Genomic DNA, 26140 nt, shown 5'->3' with positions numbered 1-26140 from the left:
TTGAGGTTTACTTATTTATTGTTTAAAATATATTTAAACAGCAGCAATCACTTCCCAAATGCAAAAAAATTACAATATTTCAAATAAAATTAAAATGCAAATCGGAAAGAACTGAAAGTACAACTGAGAGAAATTAAACACAGAGGGTACCAGGGGCTGGGCTCAGAGCCAGGGAAAAGTCCAGGGTCTAATACAGGGGGCTGGTGTGTGTGCATTTTGTGTGTGTGTGTGTGTGCGTGTGTGTGTGTGTGTGCGGACATTCGAGACGTGCAGGCTAACTGCAGACAGCCAAGGCACCACCTCAGAAGCCCCAAACCCTCCAGCTCCCTCCCGCCTCCACCCCCCAAATGGAGCCTGGGTCCCGGTTAGGAGGGAAAGGCTGAGGGTAGCTGTTAGGAGCTAGGGAGGGGGAAAGCTGAGGGTGAACAAGGTGCTTGGCATAGGAGAAGGCCAAAGTCAGAAAGCCCTACTAGATACACCCTCCCCCCACCCAGGGCCCCCCCACCCAGGGACCTGCTAGTCGACTTCCTCCATGTTGCTGTAGGTAGGGGTGGGGCGCTCCGTGGGGCGGGGGAACAGCTCTGCGGGCGTCATCGGGGGGCCCCCCTCAGGGTCCAGACCAGGCGTGAAGGGCGCAGGGCCCATTCCCTGTAAATGGAACATAATGCTGGAAGGGGCAGTATGGAGAGGGCAGCTGCTCCCCCTCCAACAGTACCCAGGATCCTCTTCCTTCCCTAAGGTGTGGGTCCTTCCCTCCCCCACCAGTGAGCAATCAGGGCACATGAATTTGTAGGGGTACTCTAGTACACTTTTGGGACATTAGGCGCACATGGGGAAAAGACGCAATAAGAGGCACCAGAGGGAGGAGATAAGACACTGAGCCTGGGAACAATTTCACTTTATTGACACATTAAATACAGGAAAGTAGCTTGGGAATAGGGGGCATGGAAAAGGAAAGGACCTGGGGCTGGGCCTCATAGATTGAAGGCAAGAAGGGAGAACAGGATCCCTGTAACCTCAGGTTTATGCTTATAACCTGGGGCTAAAGGGGGGGGCCCAGCAGGCAAGTGGCCCAGGGACATAGCTCAGGGTCTGAGGCATGAGGAACTGGCTGGGCAGAAGCCTATTCTCTCCTAGGGGGAGGCTGGCAGGCAGCCCTGAGACATGAATGTACACAACACAGCCAGGGCCCTGAGTCCACATTGGGGTTCAAATCCACTCCCCAGAGGGGCCAGCCTACAGGCGGGCAACTCATCTCCATCGGCTCTGGGACACCAGGGGATAGAACACATTGAGGACAAGTGCCACCAGGGCAGCCATGGTGCCCAGGACGAAGTAGCGGAGGCAGCCCTCATCTGGTGCGTCAGGGGCCCGCCTCGGTGGGGCTGCCCAGCCTCGGGGCCCCCAGTGGCCCAGGCGTCCTGAGGCCTCTGGCCCCAGCTCTTCCTCTGCTTCCAGCTCCTGCCAGATCCGGGAAGCCTGCGGTGTGCGGAAACTTGAGTCAGCACCAGGGAGCGGGAAGACAGGACAGGATGGGATGTGGCCCCTGGTGTTCCCACCCCCCGAAGCCCTGAGCCCCACCCTGGCCACCCCAGGAATGGGTGCTGGGGCTGTCCACCTGCAGTCCCAGGGTCAAGCAGTCAGAAGGTAGGTGGCAGTCAACTGTAGTAATCATCTGAGGTGAATTTCAAGGGGGTACAGGGCAATCCTGGCATGACTTTCTCCAGCACAATGTGTTTCACTCAGACAGTCAATCAGAGTTCAGCTTTCCAGTCCCCAGGATCAAAAAGGATCCAGTAAATCACTGCCCAGTTCTCCTCCAGATGAAAGGAGTCTTGCTCACAGGAGATCTCCCAACACAGCACAGCTTTTCTTCCCTGACCCAGATAACTTGGTCAGCCAATCACAGTGCATCTCTGCCCCAAGCACTTGCAGGGCTTAAACAATCACAGCGTGGTTTTCTTTCCCCCAAAAGCCAAAGCTCCAATGGCCTTGGCCTATCACTGGTCTCTTCAGGTAGAGAGTTCTTGTTCTGCCCACATCTGGAGTTCCTCCTATGTGCCAGGCCTGATCAGAGGAGATGGTCCCCTGGCATTCCCAAGGAGCCCAGCCCAGTGAGGGAGGAGGTGGAGAGTAGAGTTGACGGATCAAGTTGAAGGACAGATTATGCCCACTACACTCGCATGCTGTCACAAGTGGCAATGTGTCGATGGCAGAGGTGGTGGGTTTAGGCAGAAGGCTGGTGCCTCCCACTCCAGAGAGAGCTCAAATAGATCCCCTCACTAGGGGGGAGAGGGAGAAAGCCCAAGGCCTCCCAATAATCACAGCATCCCTATTCCTTAGAGCTCTGGCTTCAGGGCCTGTGGACTGAGGCAGCTTCTCCTGGAGGCTGAGCTCCATGGGGCTGAAGGATGTCAACCCCAGAATGTTCAGCCTTAAGGAGCAATACTCAGGGTAAGGAAAGCAGGTACTCACCTCTGAGCAGGGGCAATCAGTGTGAGCGGCGTGTGTGGACTAGTATTTGAACAGTGTGGATGTATGTGTGTATGTGTGCTATCAGGAGAACACATGATGAACACATCAAGGAGAGGTGCTCCAGCAGAGGCTGGATACATACGAACATCTAAGACTGAGAGTCTTAAAGGACTGGAGTAATTTAGCTCTAGAAGCCCATCCTCCTTCTGGGAGAAACCTCCCTGGGTCAATACAGATCAGGGAGTGCATGTGCGTTTGCATGTCTGGTGTGTCCACGTGGGCGCATGAGTGGACTGGCTGCCCTGCTGGGGGCCAGGGCTATTGAGTGCCTGAGCCCCTCAGAAGCCCTGCTTTCCTCTATGGCCAAATTCGCAAGTCTGTAGAATATTCAGAGCTCACTGGGGTGTACAATGGACACAGAACCTAAGTCTCTCAGCCCCATTGGGGATTTGAAGAAGCCTCTACTGCCCAATGCCAACAGGGAGGGCATGGATGGAACTGGGAGGATAAGTCAAGGAAAGATGAAATGAGAGGTGCTTTGTCTGTGAGTCAGGTACCAAAGCTCAAGAGAGATCCCCAGGGCAGATGTCACTGCATCAGACCCCAATCACCGCACCCACCAAGAATCAGGGCAAGACAAGAAATGATGTGGTCATCATATTTCCTCCCATCTCCTCCTGACTTCAAGTATTTAAGTACCCCGCACGCAACACGTCACATCATGCAGGTTCTCCTCTCACCTGGCTGGTGGCCGCCTCAGTAGCTGGGCCCAGATCAGGGTGGTGCTCAGTGGAAGGGGCCCTTGGAGGCCTCTCCACAGGAGAGTTTCGCCGACGATAGAAGAGGACATAGGCATAGCGGGTCACTACCTGGCTTTCATCTACTGTAGTCACTGTGCTGTCATCAAATAGTCTCCAGCCTTTGGAGTTGGGGAAGAACAAGGAGGAATGACTAGGAGTAGACGTGTCCCAGAACAAAGAAAGCAAGACCCACCTCCAGCCCCTTTCCCCAGGATATGAGAAAAGCAATTTCTTATTGTTGCTCTGATTGACTTTCTCTTTCAAAAAAAGGGGCATGTGTCAGACTTCTGGGAAATGCCTATCTTTATGCAGCAAAGACCAGACAAGGGCACAGGAGGCTCTGAATGTGCCTAAGTGGGAACCATAGAATCTGGTGCACTATAAAATAAGTCATATAATGGAAATAAGGATTTGCTAAAAACTGAAGGAGCCTAGCTGTGTAACCTTGGGCAAGTTACTTAACCCCAATTGCCCTCCAAAAGGCAAAAAAAAAAAAATAAAACCCACAAAACAAAAAAACCTGAAGGAGCTAGGTAAAGCAGTGGATAGAATGCTGGGCCTAGAGTCAAGAAGACCTGAGTGTAAATCCAGCCTCACTTACTAGATGTATGACCCTGACCAAGTCACTTTACTCTGCTGTAAGTGTTTTCTCATCTGTAAAATGAGCTAGAGAAGGAAATGGCAAAGTCCTCCAGTATCTGTGTCAAGAAAACCTTAAATGGGGACATGAAGAGGTGGACAAGACCAAACAACAACCAAAAAAGGCCCCTGAAAGCTGAGGCTAAGGTCCCATAAAGCATCAAAACATCAAGGCTTGGGGGAGATGAGTGAAAGAGGACAGAGATTCTAAACTATACCAGTGGACCTGTTCAAATTCTTGCTTGGACCATTTTTTTGGGGAGGGGGAGGCCTTCCCCTTTGGGGACAGGATACTCTCTCACCCACGTCACTCCGCTGGCTGTTCTTGTCACTAGGAAGGCGGGCATAAGCAGTGTAATGACCCCCAATCATGCCCCCGTAGTGGTTGATGACTGCATATAGGTCATAGGTTGGAAGTTGCCGGTCATCCTTCTGGCCTATGCAAAACTTGCTCAAGTCCAGGTTCCTGGGTTGGTGGAAAAGAGGTTGTTATGATTCCATGAAATGATAAGGACCTTCCCAGAAGAGCTGTCAAATCTGACCTTTTCCTCTATGACCCAGAGTTAGCAGAGGCTCTCTAGTCATGGCAAATATGCAACACTTTGCTATTTCTGTCCATTCATCATTCATTCAAATACCTGGTAAATGCCTACTATGTGCAAGGCACAATTTCTCCCTGTGCTGTCTGCTCCTTCAACAAGAGACTTCCCCATCCTGAGAGAGAGTAAGGGCTCAGATCCCTGAGGATGGGATTCTGTCTCCTCCCAACTATGCCCCAAGGTTCCTCACCTAAGAGGGAATTCCACCATGTCATTGATTTTATCCCTCCAGATGAAGCTTCGGAAGGAGAAGCGCTTCAGCTGGATAATGAGCACATTTGGAAGGCGCCACAGCATCAGCTGCTTGGAGGCCTCTCTGTGCTGCTTACACTTGGGACAGTACCTGCAAAGAGGCAAGTGGAAACAAGTTAGACAATGGGGCTAGGGCAGACACTGAATATCTACAGCCATGATGGGGTGGGCAATGTGTGCCTTGAATCACAGGGTCACAGCATGTATTTTACATCAGAAGAAAGAGACCCACAGAGAGGAGGGGCTTTGCCCAGGGTCATGGAAACAAGACCCAAGAAGCCCAATGCTCTTTCCACAATACTATATTGCCCTTAAACACTTTACTCAAATGAGAGTTTTCCTTCTGATTAAACAAATGAAAACCTAGGGGAAATAACTCTCCCTTCTACAACTTAAAATTTTCCATAATATTTCTCTGGGACGGCTGATACTGCAGATATAATAGGAGTCACCATCTGTGGTATTTGTAGCATACTTTAAGGTGGGCAAAATATGCAGCTCCAATCCTGAATTACTCCCACCTTTGGCCTCCTTCACATCTAGCTCTATGCTCCTGAACGTAAGTGGAGAAAAGCACAAAACCAGGCTGTCTGGGTTCACTACAAATTTAGGTGACCTTATCTCAAGTGGTCCTTCACTGAAGCAAGGCAATCTTTTTTCTTTCTTTTTTTTTTTGGAGGGGGGAAGGTAAGGCCATTGGGGTTAAGTGACTTGCCCAAGGTCACACGGCTAGTTTTGTGTTGTGTACAAGGCCAGATTTGAACTCAGGTCCTCCTGACTCCAGAGCCGGTGCTCTCGTCACTGTGCCACATAGCCACCTCAAATTTTAATTTTTTTTTAAGGCAATCCTTTTGACTTCCTAATTGATCTGCTATCCCACTCTCCACATTGGCTGTTCCAAACCTCTTGTCTTCTCCAGCCTCTAAAACCCTTCTCACTCTTTCAGCTAAGGACCTCACCTCACACTTCACTACCCTCCAACCAAAAATAATGAAATAAAATTGCAGCCACTGGCTTCAAGCTCCTTCTTCCCTTCTCATTTCACATCCCCTGACGTCATCCCCCACTATCTCTTCCTTAACTACAGTGTTGGAAGAAAAAGGTGGCCCCTACTGCCAATGCCAACCCTTGATTCTACCTGCAGCCTTGATTCCATCCCAATCTACATCCTCTAGCAAATTTAATCTTTTATCTAATAGGTCCTCTGATGCCTACAAACACTCCTGAGTCTCTGCTATCCTTAAAAAATCTCACTTGATCCTATCATACCCTCAAGTTATAGTCCCATGACCTGGCTAAATTCCATGACATTTGGTGCCCTTGCTTCCTCTTTTCTCTATTTTAAATTCTCTGCAAAGCTACTATGTTCTCTTAATTAGGAAGCCCACTAGCCTTTGCTCAATCGTCATCGTTCATTTCTCTTGCTACAGCATCTAGCCCCCTACTAACCGACTCTTCCTAAGTTCTGGCTTCTGTGACTCTCTCTGTTGCTTTTCCTCCCCATGTGACTGTGCCAGATTATACCTCCCCCTCACACTAACTCTCCTCTAAGCCCCCATCTCAGCTCATGGACTGTCTCCTGGAAATCCCACAAGCATTTCAAACTCATCCAGGAGGGAACTTCCCTAATACTGCTAAGAAGGCACTATGAAGCTATGAGTTACCCAAGTCTGAAACCTTCACGTCGCCTTGACTCCTCTTTCCCTCACTCAACATATGCAATCAATTGCCAACTTCTGTCATTTCCATTTTTCATTATTTCTCTCATATCTATTTCCTCTCTACTCACATAGCCACCACCCTAGTTCAGACACTCATCACCTCAAACCTAACCCATTTCCCTGTCCCAGGTCTCTCTCCCATCAAACCCATCCTACAGACAGCTGCAGAAGTAATTTTCTTAAAACCTATGTTTGACCCACTCAAACTCCAATGGCTTCCTATTCCCACTCCTGCTTGGCATTGAAAGTCATTTACAACACAACTCATTCCTGTAGTTCCTGTTTTCTTAGACATCACTCTTCTTCCACACATTTTACAATCCAGCTGTTGTGGCCTGTGAGCTGCTCCTCACACATGGAGGGTCCGTCTTCCAGCTCCATTACCTTTTTAATGGCTATCCCTCGTAGTTTAGAATCCCTGGCTTTTCTCAAGACAGAGCTCAGGCAACACCTTTCTAAGGAGGCCTCTGTTGCTAATGCTTCCCCCACCCAAGGTTACCATGTATCTACTCTGTACCTATCTTGCATAGCCCTACACGTATGGCCCATTAGAACAGGGTCCTTTGAGGGTAAAGTCTGCTCAGTTTTGTCTCTGGATGCCCTAAGCTTAGCCCAGTGCCTGGCACACAGTAAGCAAGCATTTGATGGATGTTTGTGGCCTGCTCCATTGCTTCATTCCTGATATCCCATTTGATTCTCCCGGCAGCTGGGAGAGGTGAGTACTAAAGTCTTTCCATCATATCACACCTGTAGATCTTGGTGACGATACAGCCAACACCTGATCTCTGGGCCAACACCCTTTTCCACCCCCTCCCACACTGCCTTTCTCTATTCTCTAGCCACACCATGTATATCATGCGCCTTGCATTTCCAAACTTAAAATGACTTCAGTTCAGCTGAATCAGAAGACACTGGCTCAAGTCCTGGCTCCAAAGTTCATTAGCTGTGCAGCCACAAGTTGAGGTCCCTCTCTGGGCTCTTTCCTCATCTTTCAAATGGACATGATGACCCTTGAACTCGCACCCTCCTTAGGTCGCTGTGAAGGAGATGCTTTGTCTTCTGAAGCACTAGGGCAATCGTGGTTGGTGCTACTGCACAGAGCAGTAGAGAAGATGAGCTCAAAACCAAGGTCTGTCTAGGCTTGCTGAAGCTATCCTTGAAGTAAGGTGCTCCCATATCTGTTATGCCCTGTGACCTTCCCTTCTCTGGGCCCAAATGTTCTCATTAGTACAACAAAATTCTATGGTCTCTTTTAGTTCTAAATGCCATGAATCACTTTTTTGGGTTTTTTTTTTTGCCCTTTGGAGGGGAGAAGGTAGGGCAATTAGGGGTTAAGTGACTTGCACAAGGTCATGCAGCAAGTTAAGTGTCTGCGCTCACATTTGAACTCAGGTCCCCCTGACTCCAGGGCCGGTGCTCTTCTCACTGAGCCATCTAGCCGTCCCTGATTCACTTTTTAAAATACATTTTGCTCCACCTTCTCTATTTCCTCAACTATCTCCCTGGAAAAGCTATTTTTTTTTCCTATGGCTTGAAATGATCATTTTTCCTCTGACCACCAGGCTGTCTGTAGCACGTCACATGTCCCTCAAGATCCCCTGCCAACCTGCTGCTCTGGATGTATTCTTGAAGGGAGTAGTGCAAGGTGTGTGTGTGTCCTCGGGTATTCCAGCCCAGAGAGAGCTCCTTCCCTCAGAACACTTGCTAGAGAAGGGGGATTCAAACACTCTTCAAAGCACAGAGGAGCAGAAAAACAAATACAATTCCAGAGGCCTGGGCTCTGGTTCTGGATCAACTACCAGCTAGCTGTGTAAGGCCAAGCAAGTCCTAGCTCCTCAAAAGACCTTAGTTTCCTCATCTATAAAATCAAGAGACTGGTTTCAATAATTTCTAAGTTCCCTTCCACATGATGACAGTTCTAAGGTCCCTTTCAATACAAATGTCCTGTGTTCTACTGTCTCTTCCAGATGTTTCTGTTTTAAGTTCCCTCCTGGTGCATATTCTGTGTTCTTCTAGGCTCCTTTCTATTTCTGCCATTTATGGTCTATAGTTTTTTTCCAGCTGTGACATTCTGTGTTTTATGTTCTAAGATTCCCTTCCAGTTCAGTTACTCTGGCCTGGAGTTTCCAAACCATCAATACCTTCCCACTCTTACCAGGCTTCTTCTGGGGCGAGCACCTCAGGCTTGGTGAAGAGATTGAGACATTGCTCCAGAGTAAAGTGACCAGCCCTGGCTGCTTCACTGGCCGAGCTGGGGTCTTCCACACACTCGAGGTCTTTGGAGCCAACGAGCACAAACTCCTTCAGCCGTTCGTTGTTCTTCCACACCAAGGCCAGGCTGCAGTCATCACCCAGTTCCAGGGGGGATTCACCTGTAGAGGGAGGAGTTTTGCATATACCTTCTTAGTTTCCCTATCTTCACCAGAACCCACAGTGTCTGCCCCAGGAATCCAGGCCTTGTTTGCTCCCCAACTTCTTCCCAACCCCCAGGTCTATTTTGAAGCCTTAGGCACCTTTGTCTTCCAGCTTTTGTTCCTTATTGGTGGCATCAATTTTGTTGATAAAAAATGGGGGTGGATGGGCACTCAGGACCTCAGCTGGGTGCTGGTAGCCTGGGACAGCAGCTGTCAAGAAATCACCCATATCAGAAACCAGAACCCCCAGCCCAATGCTTTACCTGTGGGACCCCAGGATTCATTAGGGCTCAGCCTCACTCCTTTCAACCTGCACTACAATTGAGTTCAGGATGCTACCATTTTCTCTTAGCTAGTGTTCTTATCTCCCCCCTTCAAAGTCACCTGCAGAGGCTAGCTGAATTACCTTCCTAATGCATTACTATCATACCGGCCACCTATTCACTCAAAAACCTTGAATGTCTCCCCACCACTTCCTCAAGTATAAACTGCTGATCCTGGCATTGAAGTCCTTCCAGCATTTGGGTCGAACCTACCTATTCATACTTATCCCGCTCTTACTCTGTTTCATCCAAAACGGCTGTACCTCTATCCTCATCCTTCCTTTTCATATCATCCCCATGTCTAAAACAGACTCTTTTCTCCATCTCTTCCTACCCACTGCAATTCATCTGTTAACTTCCTTTCCTTTGAGATGCAATCCAAGTGATGCTTCCCTCCATTAAGCTCTCCTGGAGCTTACCCGTGGTATTTATCTTTAGTTATCAAGAAGATCCTTCTCTCAAATGAGGAAACCATTTCTCCTCTCCCATAGCCATGGAATTCAGTCCTTTTTACTCACGAGTGAGTCTCTTACCTTCAGGCCTGAGCAACCTCTCCCCAGCAGACTCCTTAGAAAATCCCCCCTCGCTGGGCATGCTGACTGTTGACTCTGAGAGGCCTGTGTCAAGATTGGGCACAGAACCCCGATCAGGGGGTGCCCGGCTCCTTGAGGCACCTGAGTCACCAAGCTCAGCCACTGTAGGGGACACTTGGGATTCTGGTGAGTGTCTTAAGTCCCGGTCCCCACCCCCTGCCTCCAAAGTGCTGGGCACAGGAGGTGCAGAGCTGCTTAGCACCTGGGGGCTCTGTTCTGGGGAAACACGGCCTAATTGGAAGGGTGGCTGGAACACGCTCACTGAGTACCTAAAGAGAGGGTTCAAGAAAAAAATTCAAAATTCATCAGTCCAAAAGGTCTTGCTCCACCTCCCCCAACCCAATCCCTGCTAGGATAGTTGTACTCACCGAGCATAGCCCTCCAGGAGCTGGGCAAGGCGAGCGTAAGTGAGGCGAGACTCAGGGACACTGATGAAGAAGGGGAAGCCAATATTCTCTGGACGGCACAGGCCTTTGTGATCTGGCCAATGAGTCTTTTGACAAACCCTATAAAAAGAATAGAACAATTCTGGGTGGCTCAGCCTTCATTTACCTGGGGAGACAAAAGAGCAGTTCTCAGGGGGAATGAATGTGACCAATCCCAGACATCTCTTGGGTGAATAACAGAAGCAGAAGCCCTGGGCTCAGTGGGAAGTATCACCTCTGGGAAGGCCCGGGGGCACCTGTGTGCAGACAACCAAGGCTAACAGTGGATGGAAGGGGGGCTGGGTGAGGGCCAGGTGGGGGTAGAGGGCTGCCTCACTGGTTGCAGTAGCCCACACGGTAACAGCGGGTACAACGCTTCAATTTCTCATCTTCAGACTGCTGCTTCTTCTGGCAGGCAGCACACTTGGCAATGGGGATGCTGGGCACCTGAGGGCGCTGGAGAAGGATACACAAGACCCTATCTTCAGCCAGTTCCACTTGTGGACGCAAAGTCCCAATCTATCCTCCTTTTTTTTTTTTCAATTAGATTTTTAATACCCTCCCTTTCCTTCCTTTCCTTCTAACTGGGGAGTGGGAAAACCAACCTGCTGCACCTGAAGGACTACCACCCGCTCCTTGGCCAGCTCTGGGGATAGCACTTCAAAGCAAAGGAGCAGATCAGTGGGAGAGACGGTGTCCAATGAGTGCGATGGCAGGAATATACGGTGAAATCTGTTCTTAATCACCTGGTTCAGAGCAAAGGCAAGAGCACAAAGATTTCATTCAGCAACCCTACATCCTTTCCCCAAAGCTACTGGTATAGGGCAAGGCAAATCCCTGACTGCCCCTAGAAATATGGAGAGGATGGAGTTCAGACTCAGGGAATCCAGGGACTTAAGAGCAAGGGAGGAGAGAAAGGAGGAGGGAAGTAGGAAGACAGGAATGGAGGAGAGAGAAAAGGAAGAAGAGAAGAAAGGAGAGGGGGAAAAGAGAGGGAGAGAGGATGGAGAAGGGAGAGGAAGAGTGGGGAGGAGGAAGAAAAAGAATGGGAAGTCTCAAAGAGGAGCAAGTTGTCCATTAGAAAGTTGGCTGGTAATTTCTCATTTAGTTTGAAGCTGAGAGTTGGGATTCTTTTGGCAGCCCAAACATAAAAGTAGATTCTATGTCTATAATGCTTCAAAGTTCACCAAACATTTTCTTCCCACAACCATCTACTGAGGTTGGTAGTGCAAACATTATCTCAGTTGAGATAATGAACCTCAGTTGAAACTGAAGTTCAAGAAAGCAAAATGATTGGCCCATGTTACACAGCTAGTAGGGCCTTCAGTGAACTCCCCACTACACAGAGTTGCTTCCTGTCTTGCACTGCTCCTAATACATACAAATGATCAGGGGCCTATGTAAGTTGCACCGTCTTATGGCTGGCTAATTCCCACAGCAGAATGAAGTGGGAAGGCAGAAGAGGACAGGGGTGTGATCCCTGGGTTTGAATCTCAGCTCTTCTATTTACAACCTGCATAACTTGTATAAATTCCTTCCTGTTCGCTGGACCACAATTTTCTCATCTACAAATGAAGGAGCTGGATTAAATATCAAAGATGAGATTCAGTTCTAAATCCTACCAACTCAACTGGGAGACAGAAGGTACTCCATGGTGAGAGAGTCAAGTCAAACTCATTTTGCAAATGGTGGAGTTACATGGTATATGATGTCACCAGGATACCTGGATTCCAACAAAGGCTTTAAAGATCACTTCAGATCCCACCTCCAAGAAGTCATTATGACCTAATCCTTGGGGGGAAGTGGGGGGAAGGGAAGAATCACTAATAATTGATACAAGCAGAGACTTTTCAAAATATAGCATTCTGTTCCACATCTCTCTAATACACTTCTGGCATCATGCTCCCATTAGCATTTTCTTTAGGTTTCTGTGGCACTCACTTCTCTCTCAGGGTTCTCCTGGCTGTCTGCACCTTCTGTCTCCTTTGGTAGTCAGACATTGATCTAGGTTACACCCAATAACTGTAAGGATCCCCAAAGGGTCTGGCCTTACTTCTCTTCTCATTCTATACTATTTTACTTGTTCTCATCAGCTTCCATGGATTCAATTACCATCTCTATGCAGATGATTCTCAGATCTACCTGTCCATCCTTAACCTCTCTGACCCTCCAGTCTTACACCTCCAACTGTCTATCAGATATCTCAAATTAGGTGTCCCATAGACATCTTTAACTCAACATGTCCAAAATTGAACTCGTTATTTTTTCCCTTTAAAGCCTCCCCTCTTCCTAACTTCCCTATTACTGTCAAGGGTACCACCATCCCAGTCACTCAGACTCACAATCTAGAAATCATCCTCAACTCCTTTCTCTCATGTCCTATAAATCAATCAGCTGCCAAAATCTTGTCATTTCTGCCTTCATAACATCTCCTATATCTGTCCCTTTGTCTCCTCTGACACTGCCACGACCCTGGTGTATGTTCCTCATCACCTCAATAGCATGACAATAGCATGCTGCTGCTGGGTCTGCCTTCCTACAGTCTATCCCTAGACTCTGCTAGAGAGCTGGGGTATAATTCACAGAGTCAGTTCCTTGAGTTCCTATTAGCTTAGACCTATGATACCTCTATATAACAACCCGCTCTTAACCTCCGTGAAGTGTCATCATGGAGGACATCTAGCTCTGGCACTGAGGCCTTACTGATATCTATCAGCTTCTTAGTGGAACCAGTCCAAAGTACCTTTGTCCTTGGCTGCCAGACTTTTAACTATCAGTAAATGCTAAACCTTCATTTATCTCTAATTTCCAACCTCAGGCTTTGTCCTTGGGAACAGACTTTTAACCCCTAAATACTTTTCTACACTTATCTACCACAGCCTCTCTAACTGGCCATCCCTATCTGATCTTCTCCTTCTTTCCTTTCTACCCTATCACACTATACATGTCACAACAGTATGTCTTCGTTGGTTTATTTACATGAGAAAAGAACAGATACAAATTCAGAAATGAAACACCAGAGAGACTAACAGTAATATATAAGAAAGAAAACTACCCACTTCCAAATTTAAGGGTACAAGCACATAATCTCAGGGCTAAGGGACTTTACAAACCATTTAAGTTAAAACTATACCTAATGAAGAATTTTTCCTATAATATCCCTAACAAATGAATATCCCACCTCTACTTAAAGATATCTGGTGGCAGGGAATTGCCCACTACTTCCAGCACCAATTCATTCTACCTGTGAAATAATTCTAGCAAGTTTTTCCTTCTATAGGGAGCCAGAATCTGCCTCCCAGAAACTCCCACCCATTGCTCCTATTCTTGCTTTCTAAGCTGAGCAGAATAAGTCTCATCTGTTTTCTATATATCAGCTTTTTAAAAATTTGAAAACAAGGATCACAAATAGTCTAAATCTTCTCTTTTCCAAATTAAACATCACCAGTCCTTGGATGGCATTTTCCACTTCCTTTACTCCCCTTACTTGGATGCCCGCTAGTTATCAATGTCCTTTCTGCTCTAAAGATAAAGTTAGGAAATTTAAGTTTCCAGACCTACCATGGGACTATGACAGAAGAGAAGATTGTGTGATATTAATCACACAAATCGGTATTTATTACTGTACAAATAAGGAAAAAATGGACGTTCTTTTCTTCTGAATCACATTCACATAATAAGAGTCCTCAGCAACCATAAGCCATGATTCTTGGATTTCTCAGTCTATCCAGCTGGATTTTATGGGCACTGGAAGGTTGAGAATGATCCATTGCTACCTAGACCCTGTCAATCAAAAGTCAATAGAATGAGATGAATGAACTTTTTTATTTTTTAAGCAATTGGGGTTAAGTAACTTGCTCAAGGTTACACGGCCAGTTATTTCTGGGTGTGGTACTAAGTATCTGAGCCCGGATTTGATCCAGGTCATCCCAACACTGGAGCCGGTGCTCTTACTCGCTGAGCCACCTGGCCACCCCTAAGCAATTGGGGTTAAGTAACTTGCTCAAGGTTACACAGCCAGGTGTTTCTGGGTGGGTGCTAAGTGTCTGAGCCCAGATTCAATCCCCAGGTCATCCCAACACTGGAGCCGGTGCTCTTACTTGCTGTGCTACCTGGCCACCCCTGATGAACTTCTCTTTTACCAACTGGAAGTCATAGGATCACAGAATCCTTAAAATATAAAGAGTCTGAAGGTCCCTTGGAGATCATTTAGTCCAACTTCCTTAGTTTACAAGAGAGGAAACCAAGACCTAACAAATAGAAATAATTTGCCTAAAGTTACACAAATAAGTAGAAATGAGCTCTGAAATAAGGTACCTCTGACTTCAAAGTCAGGGCTTTTTCTCCTATATCGTTTCAGAATTACCCTGATACTAGACCTGTTGGCATAGATGGGGTGGCACTGAAGGAGATGAGTGGAGGGCTTGGGAAGCCCAAAGAGTCAAGATCAGTCACAGCAGGTACTGCAAATAATGATAGGAACAGGGTGTCTCTGCTCCACGTCAAAAAACAAAAGAAAGGAGAAGCTGAAATACATTATCACTAGGACATGGAAATTCTTTTTTTTTTTTTTTTTGCTTTTTGGAGGGCAATTTTGGTTAAGTGATTTGCCCAAGGTCACTTGGCTAGTTTTTGTGTTAAGTGTCTGAGGCCAGATCTGAACTCAGATCCTCCTGACTCCAGGGCCGGTGCTCTATTCACTGCGCCACCTAGTCACCCCAGACATGGAAATTCTTAAGCCAAAGCCAAAAAAATAAAGGTCCCCAAGAAAGCATATGACCTAAGAAGGGACCTGCCATTTTCTGGTGGAGTCTTTCATGTGACAAACTAGTTTATCTTCAGTAAGAAGTCAGCAGAGATCCCAAAGGCTACCACTGACTCAGATCCTTTTTCACTAACAAGGAAGGACTGTTTGCTGGGGTGGGTATTATGCAAATCATAGAAGGAAATGACCACTCCATGAGAATTTGTGATATAGAAGAAATCAGGGCATAGACTGACATGGACTATAGACTTTAAGAAAGCATATTTCAAACAATTCATGTAGAATCCTAGGACCTAGGAAGAAGGGGATGCTCAAGAATTAAGTTCTGAAGACACAAAAGGAAACAATTCCAATAAGAAGGAAATGCAGGACTTTTCTGAAGAGATGGATCCCTGTGGATGCACAAGGAAGTCTCTAAGCAACCTGGATTTCAAAGGTGGAAACAAGGCCAAGTAGCAAGAAAGGAATAGAAGAGTATATAGAAATAGAAGAGTCCTATAGAAAGAAATGGAGTTGAGGGAAGCTAAAAAAGACACCAAAAGGGGATTTTCTGACTATTTTTTGAGAAAATGGAAAATCAAAGAACGAACAAGACCTTTACATGAGGGGAATGGGCCAATTATACCTGATAGCAGAGAGAAGAGGATACTGAATTCTTAGTTCATTTTCTCTGATTTTGTTTTCTTTGCAAGAGAGAAACAACCTTCCTAGTGAGAGGAGAGAAAAGAACAGTGGAGAGCTCACCAATACCCAAGATTGGCAAGTTAGTAGACAAAAATAGGGCACTAAGCTGCCCTTGAAATAATCCCAATCTCCTGGCCCAGGTGAACTACACTCCCAGGTCCTGAGTGGAGGCAGATGTGACTGTGGAGCCTCTAACATGATCATGGGAAATGGCCAAGGTGTCACAAAACTAGAAAAGGGTCAATTTTCCAATTTAAAAAAATGCAAATTATAGACTAGAAAGCTTGTCTTTTATTCCTGGGAAAATTCTATGATGGATCATTATAAAGATGGCTGGCAAATATCTAAAGTGAAAAGCAAGCACTGATCATAAAGAGCCAGCCTGACTTCATAAAGGACAAGTAATGTCAGACTAACCTCATGTCCTTTTTAAACAAGAATACTGTGTTAATAGATGAGAGGAAAGGTGTGGATAGATTACCTAAATTTTAGTAAAGCTTTTGATAAAATATCTCCTATTATTCTTATGGAGAAGAATGAGATATGGATGAAACAATAATACAATTAGATGGTTTCAGAACTGGTAGGATGGTCAAACTCAAAAAAGTAGTTGTCAATGTCAATGTCAATGTGGCAGGAAGCTTCATGCATGACCCAAGGATCAAACATTTTATCGGTAGCCTCAATAAAAGCATAGATATTATGCTCACCAAATCTTCAGATGGTACAAAGTTGGTAGTATGCCAACTACATAGTAGATAATAGCATTAGGATCCCAAAAGGTCCTGGACAGGATAAAGCAGGAGTTATTAACTTTTAGGTCAACAGACCCCTTGGGGATAGATTTCAGGGGATCTGTGAACTCAGATAAGAAAAAAAAATTGCATCTTATTTCCATTAATCTCTAACTGAAATATTTCCCTCCATTATGAATATATGCCACAAAATAGCTTTTTGAAAAGAAGTCCATGGGCTTCACAAACTGCCAACGGGTCTATGCCACAAAAAAAGTTAAGAACCCCTAGACTATGGCACTGGAGTGATTTTGATAAGATGAAATTCAATAAGGATAAATGTAAAACCTTACACCTGAGTATAAAAAAAAAAAATCAACTCCACAAGTATAATACGGGGGATGCAGCAAGAAAGAGACAAAAGTGATTCTGAAAAAGATCTAGGGTTTTTAGGGGACTGCAAACTCAGTGGGACAATAGGGTGATGTGGTCAATCCAAAAAGGGAATACAATCTGGAGCCCATTAAAAGGGACATAGTTTCCAGGAATAGGGAAATGTTATCACACTTGATGTCTTCAAGCAGAATCTGTCAAATTATAGTGAGGATTCCTTTCATGTATAGGGGACGTACAGTAGGGCAGCTGAGATCCCTTCCAATCCTAAGCAAGCATCTATGATTCTGTGAACTGACTTCTATACCCACTCTTCCATTCCCACACCACCACTCCTCTAGTATTCAGTCCCACTAGAGGTTTTTTCCATTCTTTCTTTACACATGCCAGAAGTCATAGAGTCCTGTCCCCTATCTTCTTCCTTGGAACCATTCTTTATACCCACTAACCGTGCTATTCACTAAGAACTGGGTTCCATTCCAGATTCTAAACATTTATTAACTGTGTGACTGGGCAAATCACAATCAATAAGTCTCAGTTTTCTTATCTCTAAAATGAGGATAATAATAGTGACATACCTCACTCACAGAACCGCTGTGGAAATAATAGTTTTAACTGTTGTTGTAGTTTGTATCCTGTTTTAGGAAGATAAGGGATGCTCATGATGGAAATCCTAAATTGCTAACCTCACAGCTCCTAGACCCAGAGTGAAATGGATATATCCAAACATATTACTCAAAGGGAGAAAAGGAACACCTTGGGGGAAGGGGAGGGGTGTTAACTTGGGGATAAGGGTTACTGGGAAAAGGTGGGGGGTTTCTTTAGGCCGAACCTCAGCTAGCCGAAGGCTCTCAGGCTTCACGTGAACACTCTGGGCCAGAGAATCAAGCACCTCCATAGCACTGGAGTTCTCTTTGCTGATGCTCACCAGGAACTACAAGGAAAGAATACTAGAGTCAAGAATGAAAGGAGACAGAAGGCAGCATGGCTGGGGTGAGAGAAGGCTGAAGACTCTGGGTGCCAGCAGGGAGGTACAGGGGCTGCTCACCTTGACAGGTTTCTTGTGTGGCTCCTTAGCAAAGTAGTACACAGTGAGCACTTTCTGCTTCTGAGGCAGGGGGACAGGCAGGTACAGGAATGGGTCAAAAGTGATGGAGACCTGAAACCACCCAACAAGTATCACTGAACAAAGAAACTTTCACCTTCTATACCAAGTCAAAGAAGTTGCTGTGTGCTCATGTGCTGTGTCCACCAGAGTACAGAAGTTGCTGTGTGCTTGAGAATGGGTACTTCTCCCCAATCTCTCTTGCACACCCAATCTGCTCCTCCTAAATGACATTCCTTGACTCAAGAACTCAAGATCTCAGAATCAATAGATTTACAACAGAAAAAGGAATCAGGATGTCATCTAGTCAAACTCCCTTAGTTTACAGAGGATAAAAAGAAGCCCAGAGATGATCATAATATTAGCTAACATTTATATAGTGTTTACTAAGTGGTAAGAACCATGCTAAGTGCTTTACAATTATCCCATTTGATTTTCACAGCAGTCCCTGGAGTTAAAATGATTCCCATTTTATAGATGAGAAAACTGAGGCAGATGCAGGTTAGCACTTTACCCGGGGTCACACAGCTCACAAGTGTTTGAGGCCCAGTGTTCAGTGCACTGTGGTGCCCTGTAGTCTGCAGAGAGGTAGGCTGCCTTTTCAAAAGTCACACACAGCCTGTGCATGGGATGAGAATTCCAATGGCCTGCTCACAACCCACTGCAGTGTTGACTCCCTCAGGGCCAGGCACTGGAGACTCCTCGCTGTGTGGACCCACTTGAGCCCTTCCTGTCTTATCATCCTTTGCTCCAGCAGCCCTGCTTTCCTCATTCTCCTCCCTGCCCACTCACAGGCTGATTTCTGCCTCCAAGCCTCTTCTGCTGTTCTTACCACCTACATGTAATATAGGTTAGAGCCCTGGATTTGGAGTCAGAGAAGCAGGGCTTGTACTTACTACCCACACACTTAGGCAAGACACTGGACCTCTAGGGCTGTTTCTTCCCCTGTCAAAATGACGGGGTGGGACAAGATGACCTTTAAGGATCCTTTTAACTCTACATCCTAATAACGTCTTCCTCTTTCTGCCTAGTCAAAATACTATACATTATTTATGAACTCTTGTCTGTTTCATCTTCTCTGTGAAGGTTTCATGGACGACTGAGCCATGGTGATCTCTCCAATCTCTTAGGATCACTGGACCTTAGATGTCAGATGACATCTAAGGCAGTTAACAATTCTCATGTTTCTTATTTTCCAGTTTTTATACTCCCACAGAACTTTTAAAACTTTTTTTCAATTAATGAACGTTAAGTGTCTCCATCCCACTGTCTCCCACAGGGTATCAAATATGCATAGGTAAGCAAAAATCCCTGTACTGGCTGTGCTGAAAGTGTCTGTCTCATTCTGCACCTTGAGTGCATCACCTCTGTGAAGAGGTGAATGCTTCCCATTTTACAAAGGAGCAAAGTGAGGCCTGGAGACTTGCCCAAATCTAAACAGGTCCTAAGTGGAAGAGTCCTTTGACTTCAAATCCAGGCTGGCTGAATTTTTTTCTACCCCTCCAAGTGCAGGTGAGCACTGGGGTGGGAACAGAGGTAAGACTGATCCCAATCCCTTACTCCAGGCTCTTTGGGGAACCCTGCCTACCTTGGAACACACAGGGCACACAAGCTTTGACTTGTACTGTCCATGAAACAGATCCACAATGAACGAGTCGTTCCTCATTTTGTGGCGCTGCCAAGCTTCCTGAGCAACCACCTGGAGAGGAGCAGAGAGAAGACAGTTTAAACATAGGGCCTCTCAAGGTTACCCCTCCCCCCCACCTCATTTCTTAGTTCTGTCTCCAAGCACCCTCACCTCATCAGGACGTCCATCAGAGTCTACAGTCTCTGTGTAGGGTTTACTCTGGATTCGATTCAGGTCCTCATGCAGCCCATCCAAGAGGAAGGCCATGAACTCCTGAGCGTCATGCTGAGCATAGCCAGTGAACTGACTGGCTTTGCTTGCCACAATAGCCTAGGAAAGGAAATACAAACTCCATTTTTACATTACTTTCAGGGTGACAAAAGCCTCCCCTATGAGGGAGACAGTGCAAAAGTTATTATACCCATTCATTTTATGGATGAGAAGACTAAGGCTCAGACAGGGGAAGGACTTGTCTGGAGTCAAAATGCTAATTAGTTGCAGGCTCAAGATTCAGACCCAATTGTCCTGATTCTAAGCCCAGCCTTCTCTGTCATGTATCATGTTGTGTCTTAACAACAGACAATAAGCACAATCTCACTGCTAACATACAGGGCTAAACTGAAGCTACATGGGAAAACAGTCATGATAATACCTGCCCTTGCCTTAAGTCGAACAACCAATGACTGGGAGAGCAGAACCTCTCCTGTCTGTCTTTTGTGATTCTCATCCATGAGTTACATAATAAGGGCGGGGGGCAGACCACTTCTAGGCCAGAGACAGAAGGACGTGGGGTAGCTCACCTTCAGCTTGGAGGGCTGAAAGGCATGGTGGGTACCCTTCCACAGTGCTCGAAGCAACACTGCAAAGCCAATGGCCAGTCGTCCTCCTGTGCCCAGAGGATTGCTATAGTTTATCTCTGCCTCAAAAGAGCGATCTAGAAGCACCAGTACAGAAGAATGAGAGGAGGATTGTGAGGCAGAGCAAACAGGGCCCAATAGCCTCCACACACCTCACCCCTCTCCTTAGCTTGGCCTCACCATGGAAGTAGTCCCGAAGCTCTCGGGTATTGGACAGAGACTGGATGACACTATTCATGAAACAGGTGTTGCCCAAGTTGACAAGGCCTGTGAAACCAGGCAAGCACACCTTCTTCTCTTCTTCCTCCTCCTCTTCCACACTCTCACTGCTCATGGGGCTGTGAGGCATGGGGGGGACCATGCAAGTGGGCTTGGGCTACAAAGGGTAAACAGTGTGATGAGCATGGAAGACCTCAAAGCCGTGCAGTTACCACCTGCCCCCTAACTCCATTTGATCCCCTAACTCACTGAGGCAAGGGGAGGCTCTGACTTCAGGGACACATGCTCCGGTGGTGTGCGGGTTGCCACACTGTCCAGTCCTGATTCTTCAGGCCGGGCCTTCACCTTTTCCTTCTCCCCAACGCGAGCTTCTTCCTGGCTGGCCAAAGGGGAGCCACCAGGTGGGGCTGCATCCAGGGGGGTTGGGCCTGTCGGCATGGCAACCTTTGCACCACCCACTGCACCTTAAAAAGGGGGAATGGGGGGCTGGTGGTTAGCAGCACATGGAGGTGAGGGGAGCAAGGTCTTTTACAATATCCACAAGGATCAGGAAGACCCTATTCCCCAGCTGCCTGACACAAAGAGCAGGGTTTACAACAGTCACAGAACCTGATGAGTGGAGACCAGAGAAAGTGAGGGAAAGAAGGTGGCAATTTAATGGGGGAGAGACAGTACAGAGGCAGACACAAAATCGGAGTAAGCCAAGTGGGAAGGATGACAGTACACAGAACTAAGATGGAAACACAGGAGAAATCAGACTTGGAAGTAAGGGCCAGAAGGAAAAGTATGAGAGAAGGGCAACCTAGGGTGAGCACTTGAGAAGACTCCAAGAAGGGCTGTGGGAGGGGCAAGAGAGACACGAGGGGAGCTCGGGGTGCAGACCTCGTGTGGCTGGGGCCTCAAGGCCTCCCCATCGCTGATTCTGCCGCTTCCTGAGGCAGATGTCAATTCGTGAAGATGTGAAGTGATACACACACTGCTCTGGTTGAATCATGTTCCTGTTCCACAAACAAAAGGTGAGGTCTATAGATCTCCCCTCAGCTGCCCAGTCTCATCCAAGTACCAGGCAACACCAGTTCTAATATCACTGTTCCCATGCTTCTTCCACCCTCTCAAAAGCCCCTCAATCCCTGAGGTAGAGACAGGAGTGAGGCTGGAAGTTAGAAGCCTCATCAAAATGCCAAATCAGGGGTTCTGGATACATTAATCCTCAGTCCAGTCCACCTTGAAAAGACAGGGTGTCTGGGGTGGCTGAGACTATACCTGAGCTTCACCTGCCATCGGAAGATAGTATGTGGTCCACAGTCTGGGTGCAGCCGCAGAAAGTTCACGTCACTGGAAAGGCATCAAGATAAGGGGCAGTCTGTCTGTGTCCCTCTTATTTACCTGTCACTGACTACCTCCCTCAATCACCCACATAGACCCACCTGGTCTGGAAAACAAGGGTGAAGTCTTGTTCACGAAACAGCACTCGAGAAGTTTTTCGGCAAATCTCCTTTACATACACATGTACAACCACTGAATCTGGACCCTTCTCATAGGAGTCATTCTTCACAAACGTCAGGCTCACCATGGGTTCTGGTTCTGTGCAGAACCCCATAATTAGACTTGCCACAGATTTTCTCTGCCCAACCACTATCACAATCACCAGCAAATTCTACTCCCATCCTCTCAGGTCAAAATTATGTTCCCTACAGGCTAAGGGTTACAAATGAGTCCCCACAAAAGTTAAGAATCACGATGAACATCACTCTTCCTCAAGCGCTATATCAAGTCACCTGTGCCCACACCTCCCTCGGTCAAACCTCCATACCTTCGGCTGTAGTTTCCAAAGTTGCCGTTGCAGCTTCCTCCTTGTTCTGGTCCCCTTCTCTACCCTGGGGTAGGGTCGGGCAGACCAACTCATTCTGGGGGGGTATCTTCTCCCCTTCCAGGGTACTATTTAGAGAAGGGGCCTGATTTTCCTCTTGACTGGACTGCTGAGTATGATGAGCCATCAGGGATGGCTGCTGTGGCCCCCCAACAGATGCTTCAGGCTCTGCTGAAACAGGCTGTTCGTGGGAAAAAATCATAGACTTAACCCCAAAGCACTTCCCAGTGCAGGGGAAAGAGAGCTCAAAGATAAAGACTCACTTTCCTCCATCCTGTGCCCCTCACCTGAACTGTGGATTCTGCTGAAGAGGGAGAGACATCCCCTCGGGGACCTGGAGTGCTCCTGGAGGCCTCCCCCTCAGGAGCCCCCTGGAGGTGCACTGCCCGCTTGGCACTGGGCCCTGCCTGGGTTCCAGGGCCTGTTCCTGTGCTTGCTTCACCTCGGCCCTGAGCTCGCTTCTGATTTCGTGGCTCTTGCTTCCCTCTTTGAGTTTCTGGGCTAGACCCGGGTTCCAGGAGACTATGGGGCTGCTCTTGTCCATTTTCTTTGCAATGGGTTCCAGGTCCTAAATCCTGGCTTACAGGCTTCTTTTTCTGCAAAAGACACCTAAATATTATATGCCTTCCTCTCAGAGTTTCCTGATACCTCATCCAACCCTTCACTCAGGTAGCAGGTCTCTAGGCCCTGGGTTGAAAGGCTTACCAAGAGGGAAGGCCAGTTATGAAAAGGAATCTTCTTATGCAATAATAACTGAAGGACACCACCCTTTCGGGCCTGGACCTTGCTGCAGGAACTTTCAATCTCCTCATAGAAGATGCAGCTCCACTGCCGGCCATCTAAAGGGGACAAGCAACAGGAACTACTGTACTTCCAGACCTCCCCCTTTACCCTATTCAGGAGCTTTATCAATCTCTGCTCCCCCTTAATTTCTCAGTTAAAATCTCTTGGTAGTAAATGGCACAAGGAAAAGGAAAAGAGAAAGCAAACAGACATAAGTGGCCTATCTTGGGAATAAGACCGACTTCAGTCTGTGCTCATTACAGGGATACACAGACATCTCCCCCAAGCCTGGAGGCCATACCTGGTAACTGCACCACACAGTCCGTATCGGTGAAGGCTGCATCTATCTCTTCTATCCGCAAGGGCCCAGACCCCACGTGTAGCTTTACAATCACTTCATCTGCATTTTGCTTCCAATCTAGTTCCAGTTCAGCTAGAGATAAGATCATAGAGGCTCCCATGGGTTTCCTGAAGCACCAGGCTGGGTCTATTGCTACCCCAGACACTGCCTGCACTCGAGATGGGCAGTATATTCACTCACAGCAATTCTTCACATCCATTTCTTTGCACCTGGGCCCTGAGCACATTCACAGAGTGCAGGTCAAGTGAGGAAACAAACTTTTCCTCCCTCAATCACTCACCTTCCTTGAGTTTCTGCTCCTCACTAAGAGGATATGTTTCCAGCCCTGGAGCAGCCACTGAAAACAAAGGCAAGGCAGGGAGGTGAGGTCAGGAATGAAGAATACCTCCCATGTACTGGGGGTGCGTGGGGGGAGAAGAAACAAAAGTCACTCCTTTTCACTCCTTAAAACCTGAAACTCAGGATCAACTGACAACTTCTCTCTTCCTCCACTTCACTACAAAGTAGACTTTGTATCATTAGTGGGAGGGGACTCTGTTACCAACTGTCTGCATTTCTATAGGACTTGAAGGTTTATACAGATTTTCCCCTGGTATAGCCGCAGTAGGAATGATGATTATCCTCATTTTACAGATGAAGAGACAGGTTCAGAGAACAATAGTGAATGATCCATAGTCACATAGTTGAGATTTAAGCTCAATCTCCTCACTTTAAGTCTAATATTCTTTCTACTGTATCATGCCAGTTTTCTGTCCCGCTGGAATGAAGCCAGGATTTGGTTGATTTTGAGGAATGAAATGCCCATCCTATTACCAACCACTCCCTTAGAAGCTAATTCATAGATCAATAAATGGAGAAGAGGGACAGCTGGGTGGCACAGCAATAGAGCACTGGCCCTGGAGTCAGGAGAACCTGAGTTCAAATCTAGCCTCAGACACTTGACACTTATTAGCTGTGTGACCTTGGGCAAGTCTCAACCCCAACTGCCTTGCCTTCCTTCCTCCAAAAAAAAAAAAATGGAGAAGGGCAAGGGGAAGACTACCTTAAACCCACTAGCTGCCCAGTTTCCAGGGTCCCTTCTTTGGGGGACACAACACTTCCCACATCTGGCTCCCACCTCTTTTGGGCTCCCCATCCTTGCTCTCCTGGTTCACACGATCCTTCTGTTTCTTCTTGTTGGTGGCATCCTCCAGCCCCTGGGGGCATCTTCGTTGGCCTGCAGCACTAGCCCCTCCGGACATCTTGAGCCGCTTGCTTGACACCCAGAATCCACCGGGGTCAGTAGTGGAGTCTGGGTCAGGGGTTCGACGTTTTCTTCCTGGCCCAGCTATCTTGGCGACTCTCTGTGCCCAAACTCTCCAGGGAGGAACAAATGACCTAAGGGAAAATGGGCCCCTGTCACTCACTGCTAAGTTCTAGAAGGTAGTTTTAATACCAACTACCAAAGTGGAGAAATATCCTAACTTTTGTATGGCTTTTGTTGGGGCATTCTTGAAGTTCCTCTCCTTTGGTATTCCCTTGAATCTAAATCATAATGAATAAAATAGGCAAGCATGACAAGTGAACATGATGGCCCAGGGCACACATTCCTATGGGGCAGAGATGAATGTAGGGCTTTTGCACAGGGCTATTCTGAGTTGCAGGTAAATGATAGAGGCAGCTGCAGGCCCTTTTGGCTATGGCTCCCACACTGGCCAGTGCCCTGGCTGTTTGATTAAGGTAACAGATCCAACTTCATCTGCTCCCCTTGCACATACCAAAAGCTGCTAAAAGAACAGCAGAGAAAAGAGGCAAGAAAACATTAGCTTCCAGCCCCTGTAACCCTGGGTCCAGTCTGACCACAAGAGCTCTAGGGCCTGTTACCCAGTCCCTCTTTCTTTGCCACAGCTTCACTCCCTAGTAAAGAGATTGCCAGACAAAGGCAGGCCACACCCATGTGGTATTTCTCCCATTTGGAGTACTCCTCAGACTCTGGTCAGAACTCCACACCCACCTTCCTTGTTCCACATACCCATAGAGGGGGATAAAGAATGGGGTATGGGGAGGGCAAGAAGGCCTCAGGTCCAACCTGTTTCAATATCACTCTGTTGCTTAGTCATCTAAAGTACATGCCAACTTATCAGCAAGAGTGGGAGGCCCACTTTCCATTGCTAATAAGTGGTTAGGCCTGGGTGCTATCTCAAAGGCCAGTAGAACCAGCAGGGTAGGCTGAGGTACAGATATGAACATGGCATTCCCTGCACCATTCTGCAAGAGCCCAAGCTACAAATGTGCAAAAAAATGTCCCTGGACACTGAGCATGAAACCCACTCCAAGTTCCAGAACACAGCTCCCATAACAAAGCAACACACCAGCACCAGGCCCACACACCTCACCTCCCTCTGCAGCTAATTCTGAGCCTTCTTCCAGTTTCCCATAAAGTGTTTCTTGGGCTTCTGAAGTGATGTGGGGGTGGGAGAGGACAGGAGAAAGGAGGGACCACAGCAAGCTACATGAGATCT

General features: G+C 47.1%; 1 protein-coding gene across 4 annotated transcripts in view; it reads right to left on the bottom strand.

Moving 5' to 3' along the window:
• Nucleotides 1-26140, bottom strand: part of USP19 (ubiquitin specific peptidase 19) — a 28446-nt gene continuing 2306 nt past the window's right edge. For 2 of the 4 annotated variants that reach the window (XM_069095741.1, XM_069095742.1), the window contains exons 2-27: nucleotides 24757-25016; nucleotides 23920-23976; nucleotides 23580-23711; nucleotides 23201-23334; nucleotides 22783-23091; nucleotides 22439-22676; nucleotides 22053-22209; nucleotides 21889-21960; nucleotides 21508-21623; nucleotides 20875-21089; nucleotides 20587-20782; nucleotides 20350-20483; nucleotides 19721-19879; nucleotides 19511-19621; nucleotides 17866-17976; nucleotides 17650-17751; nucleotides 10847-10987; nucleotides 10579-10697; nucleotides 10185-10322; nucleotides 9757-10085; nucleotides 9000-9110; nucleotides 8642-8858; nucleotides 4704-4856; nucleotides 4217-4380; nucleotides 3216-3394; nucleotides 884-1479 (exon numbers count right to left, since the gene is read on the bottom strand). In XM_069095741.1, the coding sequence (XP_068951842.1) occupies nucleotides 1252-1479; nucleotides 3216-3394; nucleotides 4217-4380; nucleotides 4704-4856; nucleotides 8642-8858; nucleotides 9000-9110; nucleotides 9757-10085; nucleotides 10185-10322; nucleotides 10579-10697; nucleotides 10847-10987; nucleotides 17650-17751; nucleotides 17866-17976; nucleotides 19511-19621; nucleotides 19721-19879; nucleotides 20350-20483; nucleotides 20587-20782; nucleotides 20875-21089; nucleotides 21508-21623; nucleotides 21889-21960; nucleotides 22053-22209; nucleotides 22439-22676; nucleotides 22783-23091; nucleotides 23201-23334; nucleotides 23580-23711; nucleotides 23920-23976; nucleotides 24757-24880 (4146 nt within the window). In that variant the 5' untranslated portion in view covers nucleotides 24881-25016 and the 3' untranslated portion in view covers nucleotides 884-1251. Of the gene's footprint in view, nucleotides 649-883; nucleotides 1480-3215; nucleotides 3395-4216; nucleotides 4381-4703; nucleotides 4857-8641; nucleotides 8859-8999; nucleotides 9111-9756; nucleotides 10086-10184; nucleotides 10323-10578; nucleotides 10698-10846; nucleotides 10988-17649; nucleotides 17752-17865; nucleotides 17977-19510; nucleotides 19622-19720; nucleotides 19880-20349; nucleotides 20484-20586; nucleotides 20783-20874; nucleotides 21090-21507; nucleotides 21624-21888; nucleotides 21961-22052; nucleotides 22210-22438; nucleotides 22677-22782; nucleotides 23092-23200; nucleotides 23335-23579; nucleotides 23712-23919; nucleotides 23977-24756; nucleotides 25017-26140 lie in introns of those variants that run through there. The other 2 variants (XM_069095745.1, XM_069095744.1) reach the window with 2 other exon arrangements.

The sequence above is a fragment of the Petaurus breviceps genome, unplaced genomic scaffold (genome assembly GCF_028583685.1).
Source record: "Petaurus breviceps papuanus isolate PSGF00001 unplaced genomic scaffold, PetGlider_PUasm1.0 227, whole genome shotgun sequence".
In the NCBI taxonomy this organism is placed as follows: Eukaryota; Metazoa; Chordata; class Mammalia; order Diprotodontia; family Petauridae; genus Petaurus; species Petaurus breviceps.
Note: the sequence above shows the minus strand (reverse complement) of the source record. Positions and strands in the feature narration are given on the sequence as shown.